At 51.6% G+C, this 18,335-nt stretch overlaps 1 protein-coding gene across 1 annotated transcript in view; it reads left to right on the top strand.

Annotated features, from left to right (window-relative positions):
- SGIP1 (SH3GL interacting endocytic adaptor 1) overlaps positions 1 to 18,076 on the top strand; it is a 55,904-nt gene extending 37,828 nt beyond the window's left edge. Inside the window, exons 15-25 of the mRNA XM_075710284.1 lie at positions 2,601 to 2,722; positions 3,669 to 3,795; positions 6,411 to 6,470; positions 7,321 to 7,380; positions 12,792 to 12,903; positions 13,322 to 13,477; positions 13,959 to 14,091; positions 14,384 to 14,586; positions 15,494 to 15,558; positions 16,147 to 16,311; positions 18,054 to 18,076. Coding sequence (XP_075566399.1) covers positions 2,601 to 2,722; positions 3,669 to 3,795; positions 6,411 to 6,470; positions 7,321 to 7,380; positions 12,792 to 12,903; positions 13,322 to 13,477; positions 13,959 to 14,091; positions 14,384 to 14,586; positions 15,494 to 15,558; positions 16,147 to 16,311; positions 18,054 to 18,076 — 1,226 coding nt within the window. The remainder of the gene's footprint in view (positions 1 to 2,600; positions 2,723 to 3,668; positions 3,796 to 6,410; positions 6,471 to 7,320; positions 7,381 to 12,791; positions 12,904 to 13,321; positions 13,478 to 13,958; positions 14,092 to 14,383; positions 14,587 to 15,493; positions 15,559 to 16,146; positions 16,312 to 18,053) is intronic.
- The last annotated feature ends 259 nt before the right edge of the window (positions 18,077 to 18,335 follow it).

Genomic DNA, 18,335 nt, shown 5'->3' with positions numbered 1-18,335 from the left:
CTGCTTGATTATAAATAACTGTGTGCCTATTGGGGCAAAGGAGCTTGTCAGAGGTCAGCTTGCACAAGCTGTCCCACAGTGCTTGAGAAGGTGCAACCTGATCGTGTTATTTCAGAGGCTGACCCCAGGGCACTTACTGTACTGGTGCAGCCATGGTGTGCACTGTCCCCACTAGCCACTGTGTTGCTGTCCTGCATCTACAAGAAACTATTTTTGAGAGCATTACCCCTACAGAGCCTTTGCAGACACCTGCACCCATGCAGGAAGTGGTGTGAGATGATGGGCGTGTTGGGTGTGCAGCTCCCCAGCCCTGTACCCGACCACTGTCACCAGCCTCATGTGAGCTTGGAAGCTGTGCTATCTGCTTTAGGGGTTTGCCACCTCTAGGGGTGTTTTTGGGGGGCTGCTGGGGGCATCCCCCCAGGCATGGCTGTTGCTGTGAGTGTGGCTTTCGCTTCAGTGGTGGTGGCTTTTCTGTGCCGGCTTGGCGAGGCGGCTGCAGGGTTGGGTGGGTTGGGGCCCACATGGGGGCTGCAGCATACCGCTGCTGGTGGTCACTGGTCGGAGCTGGGACTTCTTCGGGAGATTGGCCGCAGGAAACAGCAAGCTTCTTCCAACACTGCTCTTCACCTGGATGCCAGCTGAGCAACTGTCTTGCGTGAGCGGAGATCTGCAGGATGGGGATGTGCCGGTTGCTCCGCACATGGGGACGGATGAAGAAACCCCACTCGGCAAGGCAGCACTGCCTATTTGGGAAGATCCACGTCTCTTCCCTGGAAATCACCTCCTGTCTCAGTTCAGCGTGCTTTGCAGCCTGCTGACACCTCAGCCTTACCCAGCCCAGCGCAGGACAGTGAGCTGTAAAAATGCAGAGCATTGAAATACGAACACAAAAATCATGCAAGTCTTCAGAAAGCTGCATCCCATGGCAGCTGCTCTGGGTGCATGGTGCGGATCCAGTACCCTTCCCACTCCTGCCCTCTCGACCTTTCTGAGGTTCCTGTTGCTGCATCCAGCCCCGGGGTTTTGGCTTTCAGATGCCTTGGAGCAGAGCCATCCCAGGACACCCTCCTGCCTTCACATCCCACGGGAGCCTGGGCTCGTGGGTGTCACTGAGGCAGGGCCAGGGACTGGCATGCCAGCAGGCTTCTGATTTCATGCTGATTTACAACATGCTTGCCACGGTTTCTTGTTGTAGAAAATGTCTAGAGGTACATCAGTCTCCCAGGGACCTTAAATACCTGAAGAATAAACTTCCCTGGATGAAAGCTGATGTCTGGCAGGGATTTGGCTAGCTGGTGGCTGCTCCTGAGCTGGGGCAAAATGCACCCTCGAAGTCTCCATCTTGTGATACTTGCTCAGTGCTGCTAGGTTACTTTCCCAGAATAATTCCTATTTTGTCAGGCTTTTATTGGGATAAAGAAGGAAAAATACAAACTTTGGTTCCCAAATTAAGCTTCTAAACAAAAATGGCTTGAATTTCAGAGTTGTGCAAATGAATGGCTAGGATTTACCCTCTTTAAACAAGCCCATCTCTCATCTTTGCCTTCTGTCATTTACCTCTCAGTCTCCTTTCTATAGATCTAGCTTTGATATTTCCTTAATCTGAGCTATCACCCCAAAAAAATTAGTAAACTGATTCTTTTGTAAGTGGGAAAAATAAAGCTAAAGATATCGTCTTATTGTCACTGTGAGCAAAACATGCCACTCTGCAGATTGTGACGCACTGCTGTGCTCCATGGAGGCTGGTAGCAAACACCAGCTCAGCTGTCTTGCAAAATGGGGTCTGGATCTCCCCCCTTCTCCTGCTGCCCTTCTTGTCTTGGTGCAATCTCCGGATGCTCTGTACAGCAGCAGTTATTGCTGAACTTACCCTGGAAGGAATTTCTGTACATGGAGAAAAATAGTCTGCTGGGTATCCTCTTAAGTATCTGTTAAAATTTCTATTTGATTGCAAAAAGTCCCCCTTCGCAGCAAGGCAGCAGCTGCTGGGGACCACATGAATCCTGATGCCAGCACCCTCTTGTTCTCTGAAACTCTTCCAGAGGGTTGGAAAATGCTTTGTGCTACTGGAAAGTCTGATAACCTTGCTCTTCCACCTTTCTTCTTCACTCGGACAAAGCTTTGCCCCTCTCACCAGGACCCCCTCATTTCCATGGTGGGGGACTGATCCCGCTCACTGGCTGTGCTGCCCCAGGAGCTGTGGCATCAGCACCAGCTGCTGCAGGGGTTAAACTCATTCTCAGCACATCATTCTTCTCTTGCCCATGTGGCTGGTTTTCAGGTAAAGCTGTAAGACTCCTCCGATAACAATTTTGCCCAGCAGTCCTGGCTGAGGAGTCTGGGTACCCAGTGCAGATGGGCAGACCCTGCAAGAAATGCTTCAGCATCAGCAAGCCCGAAAAGCTCTTCTCCCGTGCAAAGCTGCTCGTGCGGAGCAATGGTTGCAGGGAGCTTGTGCAGTGCGTGTGTGGGCATTCATGCTGGCTCCTGGGGGAGAAGCCTTTGCTTCGAGACGGGGCACAGGTGGGCACGGGGGTCTGGAGGGGGCAGCTGAGGGGGCCAGCCTGCGGCACGCTCATGGCTCCCATTTGTTGCAGGTTCTTCGTCCCCGGCTCGCCCCGGCACACCGCTGGCCGCCTGTGGCACCCCCCCGCCACCACCACCCCGGCCCCCCTCTCGGCCCAAGCTGCCCCCCGGCAAGCCTGCTGTCGCCGATGTGGTATGTTCATGGCCACAAGTGGGAGCGTGGCATGCATGGGGGATGCATGCACTGGGGGGGGGAGCTGGTCTGCATTTGCAGTCCGGTGAGACAGATTAACGGAGCGGAGCAAGTCATTAAGAGCAAGTAAACAGCGGGTGCTGCCTGGGCTGTTTGGAGTTTTCTATCATTTGTTCACCAAGACAAATTACACATGGGAAAATGGCTGTGAACACCTCCTGCTCTGTCTGCTGGCGCAGCCCAGCAATGCCAACCACAGGCAAGCAATGGTTTGCAGTTACAGTAAAGGCAGAAAATGGGTGTGAAAAGGGACCATGCCTGTGAGAAGGGTCCAGCTGTGCCCAGCTAACTGGGGGTAAAGCAAAAGCAGTGCGGGTCTGGCCACCCTGGGAAGGGTGTCTGGCTGGGAGGGTCTGCCCAGCAATCTTTGGTGGGGCTCCTCACTGCCATACCGTGCTGGCTGGGCTACCAGGTTCTGCCCTGCCACCCTGGGCTGCTTCAGGTAAGTTGTAGAGAATTTTTGGACTGATGTTATGGATGCAAAATTATCCCTAAAGCATCCATAAGGACCCAACGAGCTGCTCTTGAGTGAGCTGGCATGTGGTAGGCACCACTCCCCTCCTGACACTGGATGCATTAAATCCATCCCATGGCCCCGGAAGCTCCTATCCTTGGTGCAGATGGGCACTTCAAACACCCAGACCCACAGTCTTGTGGGAATCGTCTGCCATTTTTCTATGTCCAGACTAAGATGCCATTGGCACTAAAAGAACTGAAGTTGTTCAGTTTTGCACTAACCCAGTGGGGCTGCCCCGGGATGCCAGCGGAGCTGGCTGGCCTGGAGGTACAGAGGGTTACGGCTTCAGGCAAAAGTTTCTGTTTGTTTGATGCAAATGTGACTGTGCATATTTTCGTTAACCTTTTGTTATTTTATGTTTTTCTACAGTCCAGGCCTTTTAGCCCTCCTATTCACTCATCCAGCCCTCCTCCGATAGCACCTTTAGCCCGTGCTGAAAGTACTTCTTCCATATCTTCCACCAATTCCCTGAGTGCAGCCACCACTCCCACCGTTGGTAAAAACATACAGCACCGCTGTTCTTTCACCTTTCCTACCTCTGAACGTCCTCAAAAGATTCCTGAATCCTTTTCATTTGCTAGATTGTTCTTTGGGTTCACATTCATTAATTTTCATCAGGTTTTTAAATGCAAAAAGGGATTTGGCGGGGGAGGGTGACAGATCATGAACATGATGCCGCTAGGGAAGCTTTCTTTGTGGCAGCTCCAAATGTTGTGCAAAATGAATGTTTGGTGAAGGTAGAGGTTATCGTCAAGTGACATATAATATAAAAAGTGCTTATGGTCTTTAAATTTGGTCAAAATAAGCTTTGTTTGTGGGGATGTTTGTACCCTGGAGGGGAGGGGGGCTGGAAGCCAGACCTTGGGATCCAGAAGACAACTAATATTAAATCTCTTTGAAAGTCTTAAATTCATACTTCCCCTCTAAGTGGTAGCGGGAAATGGGGTCTTGGAAAAGGCTCTTCCAAACCATTAGCTTGACACGTCCTAGACCAGAACAAAGTGCTGCAGTTTTCTTTTGGAGGAATGTCCTGAAAAACATGGGTTTTTCCAAACCCCCCCCAGGTGCTCCCAGGGCCTGAGACAAGAAATGCAAATAAAGTCTGGCTGGCAGCTCCCAGGCTCCATGTGCTGGGTTCCTCTGCACCTCCCTTCTCCATCCCCCCTGTCCCCTCCATCCCCTCTGTCCCAGCTGCCAGTGCTCCCTCCTCTGCCATCCCTGCCATCCCACCCGGCTGCCAGCCCCACTGCCCCTTGCTTCCCGCAGCTCCGTCTTCTACCAGGAACATCCCTCCTCCTTTTTTCTTTTCTTTCCATGTTTCTTGTGATGAGCACGCCTGGTTTGCGTGGTGGGGAAGGAGCTTTGAGGCCATGGCTGGCATAGGCTGGCAGATGGGCTCTGTGGAGGGTGCTAAACCCCAACCCTCCAAAAAACCAAACATGGCTGGTGTTCGTGTGTGCTCGGCCACGGTCCTGGCTGCAGCATTTCCCACCGGCTGTCGCCTTACGAGTCACGGGGAGTGGCAGCATCACCACCCCAACACCATCTTTGATGGCTGGAAGACGATGGGATGGCCTGAGCTGTGCAGCGGGTGCTGCCCCCACGGTGCCAGTGGCCGCGCGTGCCTGCCCGAGCCCTCCCCGTAGGTTTGCTGGAGTCTCTGACCTGCGTCTCCATCCTGTTGTTTGCTTCACTCTCGAGGTGTCATAGATGCTTGTACCTGTTCGCCGGCTGTTGGTCACTGTCAGAGCATGCTGCTGGAAAAAAAATGCATCTCAAGCAAGGGGCCAGCCAGCCCCGAGCATCCCTGGTGTGTCAGCTGTTGGTCCTGTCTGTGCCTGCAGTCCTGCCGCTTTGGCAGCAAGCCGCCATCAGTGGGGCTGGAGGTGGCCTTAGCTGGTGCCTGGGGGCACGGTGGTAAACAAGATTTTGGTGGAGGGGAGCGGCCAGGCTGAGGACAGGGATGGTTGTGGGGGCTTCAGGGGGCTGAGAGAAGTGGCTATGAAATGGGGGCTGCGTGCTGGTCCTGTAGGCTGAGCAGGCGATGGGTCCCTTAGGCTCTCATTTTTAACTTTTTTTCTAACACATATTTTTGTGAATAAAAATTGCTGCTTGACGTTGTTAATGACCTACCCACCCTGAGCAGCAGAGGCTGACGCAGCTGCAAGGGGGCGAGAAGCTGTGCCCACTGGCCCCAGCAGCTCCCACCCTCTCTGCAGGGGCTTTTCTTGAAAGAAAGCCAAGATCAGGGCTCTCGGGTCACCCCTTAGCAGGGAGAGACTGAACAGGGCAGCCAGGAGGAGCACCCCCAGATCGCAGCAGGTTTTGCACTTCCAGCTCCATGCAAACCAAGTGTTGGGTGCCGCGTTGCCAGGATTTGGCCTGGGAAAAGCCGGGCAAGGGGCATGCAGGGGCAGACGGGGTTTGGGAGCTGCTCCAGGAAAGCCCAAGCATCTCCTCATTGTCCCCACCAAGGCGGCTGGGGCGAGGGTGGGCACCGGCGGTTGGCAAGCATCCATGGAGTGCTCACCTTGCTGCACTGGGCTGCAAGCCCAGAGTGGAGGAGAGCACGCTTCTAATTCCTGGGTTTGTCATGCAGAAAGAGAAACAGATAAGGTGAAAGCTGTGCAGGGCAGAGGAGGGGCCGGGAGCAGGGCTGTGCGGGCAGGGACGGGCAGATCTGTGTGCACGGCAGAGGGTCGGGGACCGCTGGGGATCCTGTGGGACTGGCACGGGGCTGGAATGCCCCAACCTGGCTGGGGCTGCCCACAGCCCTCAGCGTGCCACCGGGTCTGTCTCCTCTACGCTCTCTGTCTCTTGTTTCCTGTGGCAAAGTCCGATGGAGTTTGTCCAAGAGTACGTGGAAGAGTTATTTCATTTATTTGTCCTCCGTGCTGTTCTGGTTTGCTTTCGTTGTGGTTGCATGTGCAGTCTGAATAATTTATTGCAAAGAAAAAAGCTGTTATTTCTGTGTCAGCGCCCCTTCCATTATTTTTCTTCTTAAAACGCTTGTCTGTCTTTTTTCATTGATACAGCGCGCTGCTTGATTTCATTTGGGATTTGTTTTATCATTCTTTTTTTTTCTTTCCTTTGCGTTTCTTATGTTATCAGAAGATGATGCTTTTATTGACAAACTGCCCGCGTTCGAAAGGCGCTCTGAAACGCCTGCAGGTACTGTACTAGCAGGGTGCTTTCAAGACATCTGGCTTTGGAGCGGGCAGCTGCGGGCACCCCGAGTGCCTGAGCCCCGGCACCCACCTCTCACAGCACCTTGCATGACAGTTTCTCAGTGACAAAAAGGACTGCGAGGTGAAAGGTTATCACCTCCTGAATTCAAACAGGTTAATTTAACAGCTCAAAAAGCCATTTTTTTCCCCCTACCCCTAGTTATTTCAACAGTACCTGGTGTCTAACGTGGCTTTTGAGGCGGTGTGAGTGCAGGGAGCTGGTGGTTCTAACGGGAAAGGAAAAATTCCAGCTAGGCATCTCCTGCCCTCTGTGCGTGTGTCTGTTTATCTGCAAGTTTGATGTCCTGAAATGCAAGAGAAAATACCTACGTTTCACTGTCACTTATTTTGCACACCGGTGTGGCATGCAGTTGCAGCATGCCTCAGGGGAAACGCTCGCTGCTGCTGTTGTAGCACGGCAGAGACATCGCCGGAGTTGAAGAGGATAAGGTGTGTTTGCCAAAATCAGCACAGTTAGAATATGCTAACAGAGTGCATGAGCTGAGAAGCCTCTTCTACTCTAGACAAAAAAAAAGAGAAAACTCCCCCAAAACCTTTACCAAGCGGGCAAAAATACTCTTCCATCTGGGCTTCCATAGCTTTGCTTTCTGCTTTCTGTTTCCTAAGCCAAAACCAGAGTTTAAAAGCCCCCCCTTTCCTTGCACGTGAACGGCTTGCAGCGCCTCGTCCCCTCCCCATAGCGAGATAAATGACCTGCTCTGTGACTCACACTGTGTCCTTCTCTCTCCCTCTCCTTAACCTTTCCCATCCCGCTTCAACTCCTGGCCATACAGAGAATGAACAGCCTTCCCTCGTTTGGTTTGACAGAGGAAAGTTTTATTTGACTTTCGAAGGTAAGTAGTGCATAGCATACCTGGTAATTACTTGCTCCCCTTGCTCTTGCTCTCTGACTCCCGGGGTTTCCTTCAAAGGCTCCAGTCCAGCTTTCCGTGCGAAATGCTATGGCTACTTAGATGACATCACAAGTTCAACCAGAATAATTTTGATTTGATTTGTGCTATTTGTCCTGATGATCTGTTTCCTTGTTTATTAATTAAAAAATAATTCCAAACAAACCAAAACCCAAAAGAATATTCTCATACTGAGACTACGGTGAAAACCAGAGAGCGAAACCGCTTGCACTGCCAAGGAACTTGACTCTGTCAACCAGGGCTTCTTTCTACTCTCCCTCGCAAGCTGCTCGTTACCCTGAGTAGGCTGTGGCACAGTGCGGGTAATTAAAAACCAAAGGGTGACGGGTTATCTGCCAAGCCGGGGCCCCCTCCCCACCTCCCATCAGATTTTTCCGCAGCACAGAGTCAGGAGAGTGCTGGCACTGCCAGCAAGCATAGCCGAAATGCCACCAGGTTGTGCTGCCGGGGCAGCTGGTTGGAGGCGTTGCGCGTTTTGGGGTCCCTCGTTGATGAGAAGGCACGCTGGGGAGGATGCAGGGGGAGAAGAGCTTGTTTAGGGGCAGATGGCAGCTTCTCTGAGCAGCGTCACGTCTTGGAGAGGGCAGAGGCACAGGTGCCTGGGTGGCCAGCCCCACTCCAAGAGCTCTGAGGCTTTGGAGGAAGCCTCCTCTCATGGACACCGTGACAACAGTTTTCTTTAAAAGTGAAGAAAAGCGGGGAGGTTTGCTAGCAGCAGGAGCAAGTGCTTTAAAACCCAAAGGAAGCGCTTTGAAGCTGTTGTGGTGCTTGCAGGCAGAGCTGGGCTGGGGCCAGCTGGGAGATGCTGCTGGCACGGGGCATGCCAGAGCACGGTTCCCATGGGTCTCGCTTTCTGAGAGCGGCCAGCGATTGTGCTGCCTGCCTGCTGAGCAGAGGGTGCTGGTGTTTATGGAGCAAACCCCGTTTTGGTGAGCGTGATGCCGCAGCAGCAGCAGAAGGCACGGATGGAGGTGGTGGTGAGCAGGGGAGTTGGTTTCTTCCTTCCTGCCTTCTTGCCTTTGTCGGCTACAGCTGCTGGGCCCCGAGGTCCCCGCTCTGACAACAGCTCCCGGCTTAGACCTGGGAGGGGGCTGGGGAGGAACTGCTTCCTCCTCATCCTCAATTGCGGTTTTGCTGTTTCCAGCAAAAAAACCCTTCCTGGGTTTCCTTTCCCAAGTGTCAACTGCCTGCCCGGAGCTTCGGGAAGAGCTGAGCATGGCAGGGCAGGGCTGGCAAGGGCTGTGCCGGCTGATTGCGGGGTCGGAGCAGCCGCCTTCGAGCGTTATCCCTCAGTACGTGTACCCCGGCACTGCGCATCCCCACTGGCCTCCCTGCTCTGTGTTTCCTGCTCCACCTCGCTCGGCCTAGCACCAGCACTGCCAGCACATCTAGCGTTTGGGGGTTTTCTTGTGCATTTGCGTATTAATGTTTTTAAATGGTGTATTTGAATTCTTCTACTTTGTTACAGCAGCGTGAACGGTCTGTAGCGGGAGGGTGGGTTTGTTCAGGGCACGCCAGCCGGCTGGCACAGCAGCAGGGCTGCAGGAGCGTGGCACTGGCTCCAGGCTCATCTCGTGTCCCAGGAAGGAGCTATCTCGCTTCCACACACTGTATTTCCTGATCTATCCCTAAATCTTTGAGTCCAGCTTAAAAAAAAAAAGCTAAACTTCAGTGCTTGTCTGTAGGAAGGTGAAAGGAGATCTGCCGAGTTTGGCATCTGTAACTCAGAGCATGAAATGCCGGAAAAGAAATTATCTTTTCTTTCTAGGTTTGGGGGTTTTTTTGCCAAGATCCCTGTATTTGCAGAATGTGGGGTAGTTTGTTCGTGTGTGAAAAGACGTGGTGCAGCTTTGGTGATGCTCTCCTGGATACACGGGCAGAGCTGTGTACCAGGATCGCTGGTACTCAACTGTCATTCCTCCATGTCTGTATTTTCCACCTTTGTGTAGGGAAAAGTAAGGCAAATGAACCTGGTGCGCTTCTTATGGCTGGATCCAAAGCTCAATAAAGCAGATTTTTTTTTTTTTTTCCTCCAGTGTTATCAGGTCCTTTTGCCAAAATGAAAAGTTTCTAAAAATGATTTCTAAAGCAATCACTGAAAAGCCAGATTTTTGGTGGAAGCGTGCCACAGTAACTAGACTTGTCTCTCAAGTTTCTGGAAAAGAATTCTAGGGCTTAAAATAGATGATGCTTTTCTTTTTACAGTTTTTATTAAAAATATGGTTTAGTCTCTGAAGCCATTAAGAGAAGAACATATAGGTTCACAAGGGAATAGTGGAGGGAATAGAGAACCCTGAATGCTAATTACATCCACATGATTTTTATTCAAGTCAGATTAGAAATGTGGAATATGTTTTGTTGCTGTTGCTGTTCAGATGAACTCAGATTTTCAAAGGCCAGCTGAGCCTGGTAATAGAAATACGTGAGACGAGCTGATTTATTCTTGCACATATGATTTTTCATTCTGGAGAATGAAGAAATCTCATATATGTACAGAGAAACGGTGGGAGAAATGAGAGATTGAAAACCAGGGAAAAGGCACATTGGTATGAGAGACGCTTACCCCTCATTCAATACTGTGGTGCAGGGTCTAGGCTAAATCCAGCTGCAGTCAGAGCATGTATGTTTGGAAGGTGGTTTTTTATTCTCTCCCAAAAATAATGATTATATTGCCAAGGACTGTGGGCTTTGCTGCTGCTGGATGGCTAAAGACCTTCCTCTCGCCTTCCCTGCTGAGATAAGCCTCATGTTCCTCTGCTGGGTGATACCTCTAGTTTTCACCCCTTTGTAACCAGTCTGCATTGATGTTTCTTAATTTCATCTGTAGTTCTGGGTGGATGCAATGAGAATATCCCACCACGTTTGGCTGGACTCGACGCGCTGGGGGGTTGTTGCTCTAGGTGTGGGGAGCGAGGATGTGCTCACTGCGCTCTCTGATAACCCAGCAGTGGTGTCTATAGAAAGAATTTATAAAAAAATATTAGCCTACCAGTCTGCGGTGCGGCCCCATGGCCCTGCATGTCCCCTCTGCCACATAGCCAGGTATTGCAGCGGGGCCGCAATGATCTGTGTGTTCGGTGGTTGTGGGGAGCTGCCCGTGCCTTCACGTGTGGCTGGCACTGACATGGAGTGTCTGCTCCTTAAAGGGATGTTTGCCAAATCCCTGATGCATAGCTCCGGGCTGTGTCCTCCGAAGCAGAAGGTTTGGTGTGCCGCACGCCGGGGTCATTAGGATAATTAATGTGTGTGTGGTGATGGGTCTGTCATGTGTGGGTGAGCTGCTTAGTCTGCCCGTCCTGTGCGCTGGGACAGCTGGACGTGCTGCACTTACTGAGCATCATTATTCTGGGCCGTGGCTGAAACCCACTTATTCCCCTGAGTCTCTTAAGATGTATGACCAAGAGGGAGACGCATGGCTACATTAATTTTTTACACCCTTTTAGGTTACATTAGACATTTGAAAGGAAAATCCCAGCACTGGATAGGCTCATCTGTGCCTCTAGGAGAGAGCAACTTTGGTTTTATACATTAACGCACTGCCTGCATGGATGCATTTGTAAGGCGCGAGGAATCTTCATCTGCGGATGCCACATTTTTTCACAATTAATATATCAAGACTCAAAGTGTAATTTAAGTGACAGAAGTGCTTTCCCCAGGAGACATTACAAATCCTGATTTTCTGCACCCAAACCCTATTATTTACTCTCACAAAATTTGCAGCAGCAAGCCAGGACCTTACTGTACGGCACGCAAAACCCACGGCAGATTGCTTAGATGCAAGGCAAAAAGCAACAGACAACGGGGCAGCAGTGGAAAGCAGCAGATAAGGAAGGAAGGGAATTATTTTTTAAGATAGTCCAAGCAGAAAAGCAGGAGCTCACCAGAAGCACGCTGCATTTCACTCAGTCGCTTTGCTTTTTCCTCGCCCCACTGCCTGCGGAGGGGCTGCCCTTGCCCAGGCCAGCATTTCATTTTGTACGGCTTCAGCTGAAGCTGGCACACGCTTGCATGTTCTAAACAAAACCCTGGGCTGAATTAACAGCCCATTTCTCTTGCCTGATTCAGACCCTGTAAATGAAGGTAACAGAGTAAGGGGGTGTCAGGGTCCCCAGGTAAGTTGCCCCTCTGGAGACCTTTGCCATTCCTTTTTAGCTGGTTTGGGGCAAAATAATCCTTGTGGTTAACCTGATGTACAGACTATGATATAAAAAAAAGGTTCCAAAACAGCACGTTGCAGAAGAATAGATAAGGCTGAACTGGTGGTGCCAGGGCAGGGGTGGTGACCTCTTGAGGACTTTTTTGAGTGCCCGGGGGATCAGCGCCTTGTACGTCGAGTGGGCAACCAGACACTAACACTGGGCTGATCTTTTGGCTCTTTCCCCAGGGGAGAGGCGAGAGCTTTGCTGTGCCAACAGCGCCCACTCTCTCTCCTCAGGGTGGCGGGCATGGGGAGTGGGACATTGCCCCACACGCAGGGTTTCCAGCGTGCCTGGGGCTTCTGGTGTATGCTTGCAGTGATGCTTTCATCCTCAAATGTTTTTCAGAGACAGGCATTCCTGGCCAGCAAAGGGAAACCTGCGTGTGACCGTGCAGGGCTGAATTATTTTAGAGCCTGGCTAGTGTCCAAGGACGCACAGCACAACCAAAGCAAACTTTTCCTCTTTTTTTTAATCATCTAAATAAAGCGTGGATTGATTGCTTTAGCTTCTGCACCCAGAGTCCCATGTTCTTTTCTGTAGTTCCAGATTTCTGATGTTTTACAGGTTTGCCATAGTGTACCGCGGGCTTTGCGGGGTGAGCAGCTGTGCGGGGGGTTTGCCAGGCATGCCGGGGAGCAGAGGGGAGCGTGCCAGGGATCGCAGGGGTCCCTGAAGGTTGGGGTTCCCACAGGCAGGAGTTTAGGCAGCATCGGGGGAGACTGCCGACATCTTGCTTTCCCATGGGCAGCCTGAGCTCTCCAGCCAAGGGACAACAAACCTCCTCAGCCCCTCTTGCCGGGGCCCAGAAACCTACTGCAAAAACTGTCATGCAAAGCCTGCCGTGTGGCAGCCCCTCCGGAGCCACGCCGGGGGGGTGCCGCTGCCCTGCATGCTGCTCGTGGCTGGGGTTCCTCCGTTATTTTCTTTGCTTGCTTTGCGAGGGTTGGGGGGGATAGATAATTTTAAAATGTTTTTAAAGCCTCATGCAAAGCCTGGGGGACATTTTCTTAACGTTTGCCCATAAAGCTAGGCCAGGGCTCTTGGTGAGCACCCCCTCGCCCCAGCCCCGGGGTGGGGGGGAGCAGCACTGTTTCTCTCTGCACATAAGAAGTGGGGGGTTTTGCTCTGTTGCAGGCTCATCACGGGGACCCAGCCCCCTCACCATGGGGGCACAGGACACCCTGCCCGTCGCCGCCGCCTTCACAGAAACTGTCAACGCGTACTTCAAAGGGGCCGACCCAAACAAGTAGGTCCTGACCGATGGGGTCTGGGTGTGGATATGGGGGGTCCTGGGGGACCAGGAGAGGCTTGGGGTGCTGTCGAGGCTTTGGTGAGCATCTCAATGGGTGGAAGGGAGGAGAGGAGGTGCTCTGGGATTGGCACACATGTGCTGGGATGTCAGTGCACTGCAGCAAGCGGGGGTCCAGGGTCAGGATGCTCCTGGGGCATCCCCATGATCATCAGTCCCCATCCCTAGCAGGCTGCCAGATTTGCTGCTGTTTCAGCTCACTCTGGTTTAGGACCACAAGAGGCTTGTTCCCCCAGCACAGCGGGTGGGAAGCAGGGTGCTGTCACCACACTGTCCCTGGTGCGAAACCTCCCCTCCTGCTGCATTTTGAGGCCCCCTTTTCCTCCCCCCTTGGTCTCTGTGTCCGGCGCTGCAGGTGTATCGTGAAGATCACGGGGGAGATGGTGCTGTCGTTTCCAGCGGGCATCACCCGACACTTCGCCAACAACCCTGCTCCAGCAGTACTCACCTTCCGCGTACTGAACTACAACAGGCTGGAGCATGTCCTGCCAAACCCCCAGCTCCTCTGCTGGTAAGCCCCCGCCTCGCCAGCATCCCAAAGGAAGGCGGGTTGCCAGAATAGTAAGGTGCTTTGCAAAAACATGTGGCCCAAAGTATCCTCCTTGGAAGCCTGCCCTGATTTTGCGAAGGAAACTCTCAAGCCCTTAAATATTTGCTGGAGTACTCCCTCTGAGAGCAGCCACTTTGCCAGGCAGAAAAGCATCAGCAGAGAGGAGCAAGTGCTTTGATGGGGTTTGCTTGTTTTGTGCCGTGCTCTGCTCATTAGACCTCCTGTTTTCAAAATGAGATGACCTACAGGTTGCGTCTGCTGTGCCTCCTCAGAGGTATCTGAGGACAAGCCAGAGATGTGCAGGAGGGAGGCAATATTTCTCTAAATGTGGGATTAAATGCGGTCCCAGCTGGTGGCCGGCACTGCTATCCTGCATGCTTTGTATAAAAGTTTTCTTCTGCCAAGGCAGCTTACATGAAGGGTTAATTCTCCCTCTGTGCAGTGACAACACGCAGAGTGACGCCAACACGAAGGAGTTCTGGGTCAACATGCCAAATCTGATGACTCACCTAAAGAAGGTATCGGAACAGAAACCGCAAGCCACCTATTACAATGTGGATATGCTCAAATACCAGGTAGGAGTTTTTTTGTAAGATAAAACTGTGCCAAAAATGCATGCTTAACTTATAGATGTAAAAGACAGTATTTCCCTAGTGCAGAGTGGAGATAACATGAGGTGGGGGTATGCTATCCCGCTAGTCCCTTCTGTATGTCACTAGATTGCCTGATTTTGCGCCCAGTATAAAGTTTCTGTGAGAATACAAGGTATTGTCTCCTCTGAAACCAAATGCAATTACCGTGTCTGTAAAATGGGATTTCTCCCTTTACCCCTATGGAAACTGAATGTTTTTTCTGTCATTTTGGAAGGTATCTGCCCAGGGTATTCAGTCTACTCCATTAAACCTTGCAGTGAGCTGGCGGTGTGACCCTGCAAGCACTGACCTCCGCATTGACTACAAATACAATACAGAGGCAATGACCACACCAGTAGCTCTAAACAACGTCCAGTTCCTCGTCCCTGTCGACGGAGGAGTAACCAAACTTCAAGCTGTGCTTCCTCCTGCTGTCTGGTAGGAATCGCTCACCTGACAAAGAGCTCGTTTGCTATCTTTGCCACGTCCCTGCCTAAAACAGCCGTCCTGCCTGCTGGCTGCAGGAGCGGGACCACCCTCAGGAGGTGTCTGCGGGTGGGAGCTGGGGGCATGCTGGGGACCCAAACCTAGCCTCCTCTTGCAGGAGGAAGCATGCAGCCCCACTCTGATCTTTTTTCTTGCCATTCCTACAAGCAAGCAGTCAGAGCTGAATGCATGTGTGCAGGCATCAGAATAACAACCCTTATTTCGTGTTTTGGGTACTTTTGTCCAGGGCTCAGAGGGATGCATGGCCGTCACTGCTGTAGGCATGGGCATGCACATTGGTAGTGGGGAAGCAGGGCACGGTACAGCCCTGCTGCCTCTCACCCATCGCTCACCTGCAATGCAAGAGCAGCATTTTCCTGCTCGGGTCAAACCCAAAGCCAAGCTAGTCAAGCATTGGAACAGGCTGCCCAGAGAGGTGGTGGAGTCACCATCCCTGGAAGTGTTCAAAAAACGGGTAGACGTGGCACTTTGGGACATGGTTTAGTGGGCATAGTGGTGTTGGGTTGATGATTGGAATGATGATCTTAGAGGTCCTTTCCAATCTTAATGATTCCTAGTTTTTACTTTCATTATAAATAATCCAGCCACCAAGCCAGGAAACATGAAATTGCTACTCTACCCTTAATTGGTTTAGTGGTGGACTTGGTAATATTAGGCTAATGGATGGACTGGATGATCTTAAAGGTCTTTTCCAGCCTAAACAATTCTATGATTCTATGATTCTATGGAGGGTGGCACAGGAGCTGCCCCCCAGCTTACAGGGCCTTTAGCAAAATTCAAATGACTCCTTCGTAATTTCTAGTTTCCTACAGAAATGCCCTTCTTCATGTGTTTTTAGGAATGCCGAACAGCAAAGGATATTGTGGAAGATCCCTGATATCTCTCAGAAGTCGGAAAATGGAGGTAATCCTGCAAATGTGCATGTTACTAACTCAGAATACTTAAATCAGACACTGACCCATTTATCATGCCTGCACACAAGTGCAGACACACAGATTCCTGCTGGTGCTTGCTGGGGGCGAATGCTATTTAAAGCTAGGAGCAGAGAGCTTTGAAAAGTGGGGATACATGCCACTGGTACTGTTTTGCCAACCACTTTGGCATCACAGAAGGTTATTAGCACACCGGGTTTGGATGTGGTTGCTTGCCAAGTCCTTTGCTCCGTTGACCCTCTGCATTCGAAGGCTGAGGCCCCGCATTGCATCCCCATCGGGGATGTAGCCTTCCATCTTCTCCACGTGTCACCCAGGCAGCTCAGCTGCTTCGTATCGCTGGGGTGTCTTAAAAGTAAAAATCTACTGGGAGAATGAGGGGGTTTGCCTCTGTGCTCCCCCCCCAGGGGATGCTGCTGGCTCAGGTACCACCATGGGAGTGGGCTTCACTTGCAGCACTTTGGGCATCTCATTGCCTTTGCTGGCAAATCTGGCCCTGGGATGCGCGGCGTGCTTCTCCGGGCTTGTAAGGGTCTCGTGCGGGACTTTTAAATTGCAGGTGTGGGGTCTCTACTGGCCCGATTCCAGCTCTCGGAGGGGCCAAGCACCCCGGCCCCCCTGGCTGTGCAGTTCACCAGCGAGGGGAGCACGCTGTCCAGCTGCGACATTGAGCTCGTTGGTGCTGGCTACCGCTTCTCCCTCATCAAGAAGAGGTTTGCGGCAGGTAGGTGCCTCACTGGCAGCTCCTCTTGGGATGGCAGTGTCCCTCATAAAATCATAGAATCATAGAATTGTTTAGGTTGGAAAATACCTTTAAGATCATCACGTCCAACCGTTAACTTACCACTGCCAAGTCCACCACTAAACCATGTCCCTAAGCACCACATCTACATGTCTTTTAAATACCTCCAGGGATGGCAACTCAACCACTTCCCTGGGCAGCCTGCTCCAATGCTTGACAACCCTTTTGGTGAAGAAATTTTTCATAATATCCAATCTAAACCTTGTCTGGAGCAACTTGAGGCCATTTCCTCTCGTCCTATCACTTGTTACTTGGGAGAAAAGACCAACACCCACCTCACTACAACCTCCTTTCAGGTAGTTGTAGAGAGCGATAAGGTCTCCCCTCAGCCTCCTCTTCTCCAGGCTAAACCACCCCAGTTCCCTCAGCTGCTCCTCATAAGACTTGTTCTCTCGACCCTTCACCAGCTTTGTTGCCCTTCTTTGGACACGCTCCAGCACCTCAGTGTCCTTCTTGTAGTAAGGGGCCCAAAACTGGACACAGTATTTGAGGCGTGGCCTCACCAGTGCCAAGTACAGGGGGATAATCACTTCCCTGCTCCTGCTGGCCACACTGTTCCTGACACAAGCCAGGATGCTGTTGGCCTTCTTGGCCACCTGCGCACACAGCCAGCTCATGTTCAGCCAGCTGTTAACCAACACCCCCAGGTCCTTTTCAGCCAGGCAGCTTTCCAGCCACTCTTCCCCAAGCCTGTAGCGTTGCATGGGGTTGTTGTGACCCAAGTGCAGGACCTGGCACTTGGCCTTGTTAAACCTTATCCAGTTGGCTGCGGCCCATCAATCCAGCCTGTCCAGAACCCTCTGCAGGGCCATCCTACCCTCGAGCAGATTGACACTCCCACTCAACTTGGTGTCATCTGCAAACTTACTGAGGGCACACTCAATCCCCTCATCCAGATCATTGATAATGATATTAAGCAGAACTGGCTCCAATACTGAGCCCCGGGGAACACCGCTTGTGACCCGCCACCAACTGGATTTAACTCTATTCACCACAACTCTTTGGGCCTGGGCATCCAGATAGTTTTTTACCCAGCAAACGGTACGCCTGTCCAAGCCATGAGCAGCCAGTTTCTCTGGGAGAATGCTGTGGGAGACAGTGTCAAAGGCTTTACTAAAGTCTAGGTAGACAACATCCACAGCCTTTCCCTCATGCACTAAGCAGGTCACTTTGTCATAGAAGATCAGGTTAGTCAAGCAAGACCTGCCTTTCATAAACCCATGATGGTCGCCTCCGGCTGTGCAGGCATGCCTGGGACTGCCCTTGCTGTGTATTTGTTGACTGTTCAAGCCCAGAGATCCCACCACAGTACAGTGTGATGGGCTTGGCTGGCAGCAGAGGGGCAAAAGCTCCCTTGCATGTAGTAAATCCTGCTACAGCTTACAAGAGCCTCGAATTTCATGGGCTCTTTTCTGCTTATGGGTCCTGCATGAAAGACAAGGTCTGGGGATCTCCAGGAAGAGCTTTTGCCCCATTGCTGCAGAGAAGTACAAGTGTTTTAACTTTTGCCCTATTGCTGCAGAGAAAGACAGGCATTTTTCTGTATGCCACTTGTGCATTGCAGCAGCGTGGCCGTGGGTGCGGGGACCGGTAGAGGCGGGCGGGCATTCCTTGGGAACCGGGGATGCTCCCCCCTCGCAGCTGATTTCTGATCCCATTTCTAGGTAAATACTTGGCTGATAACTGATGGAAGCTTATGCAAGTCTATGGAAAATACCCAAGGACTGCTGTGTGTGGAACAGGTTTTAATTACAGTTTAAGGAAAATGAACTAAATCCTGCACTCGGGACATTTCTGTTGGAAGTGTTGACAACTTTCAGCATTTTTTCCTTGGAAAACACCGTCTTGACCAGTCCTACAGTATTTACTTCTAGATGTAACATTGTTAATGGTTTTAAAATGTAATTATTGTATTTGTAAATTGTACTCATTCCAGTAAGGCTGTA

The sequence above is a fragment of the Pelecanus crispus genome, chromosome 5 (genome assembly GCF_030463565.1).
Source record: "Pelecanus crispus isolate bPelCri1 chromosome 5, bPelCri1.pri, whole genome shotgun sequence".
NCBI lineage: Eukaryota > Metazoa > Chordata > Aves > Pelecaniformes > Pelecanidae > Pelecanus > Pelecanus crispus.
This window is presented reverse-complemented; position numbering and strand designations above follow the sequence as displayed.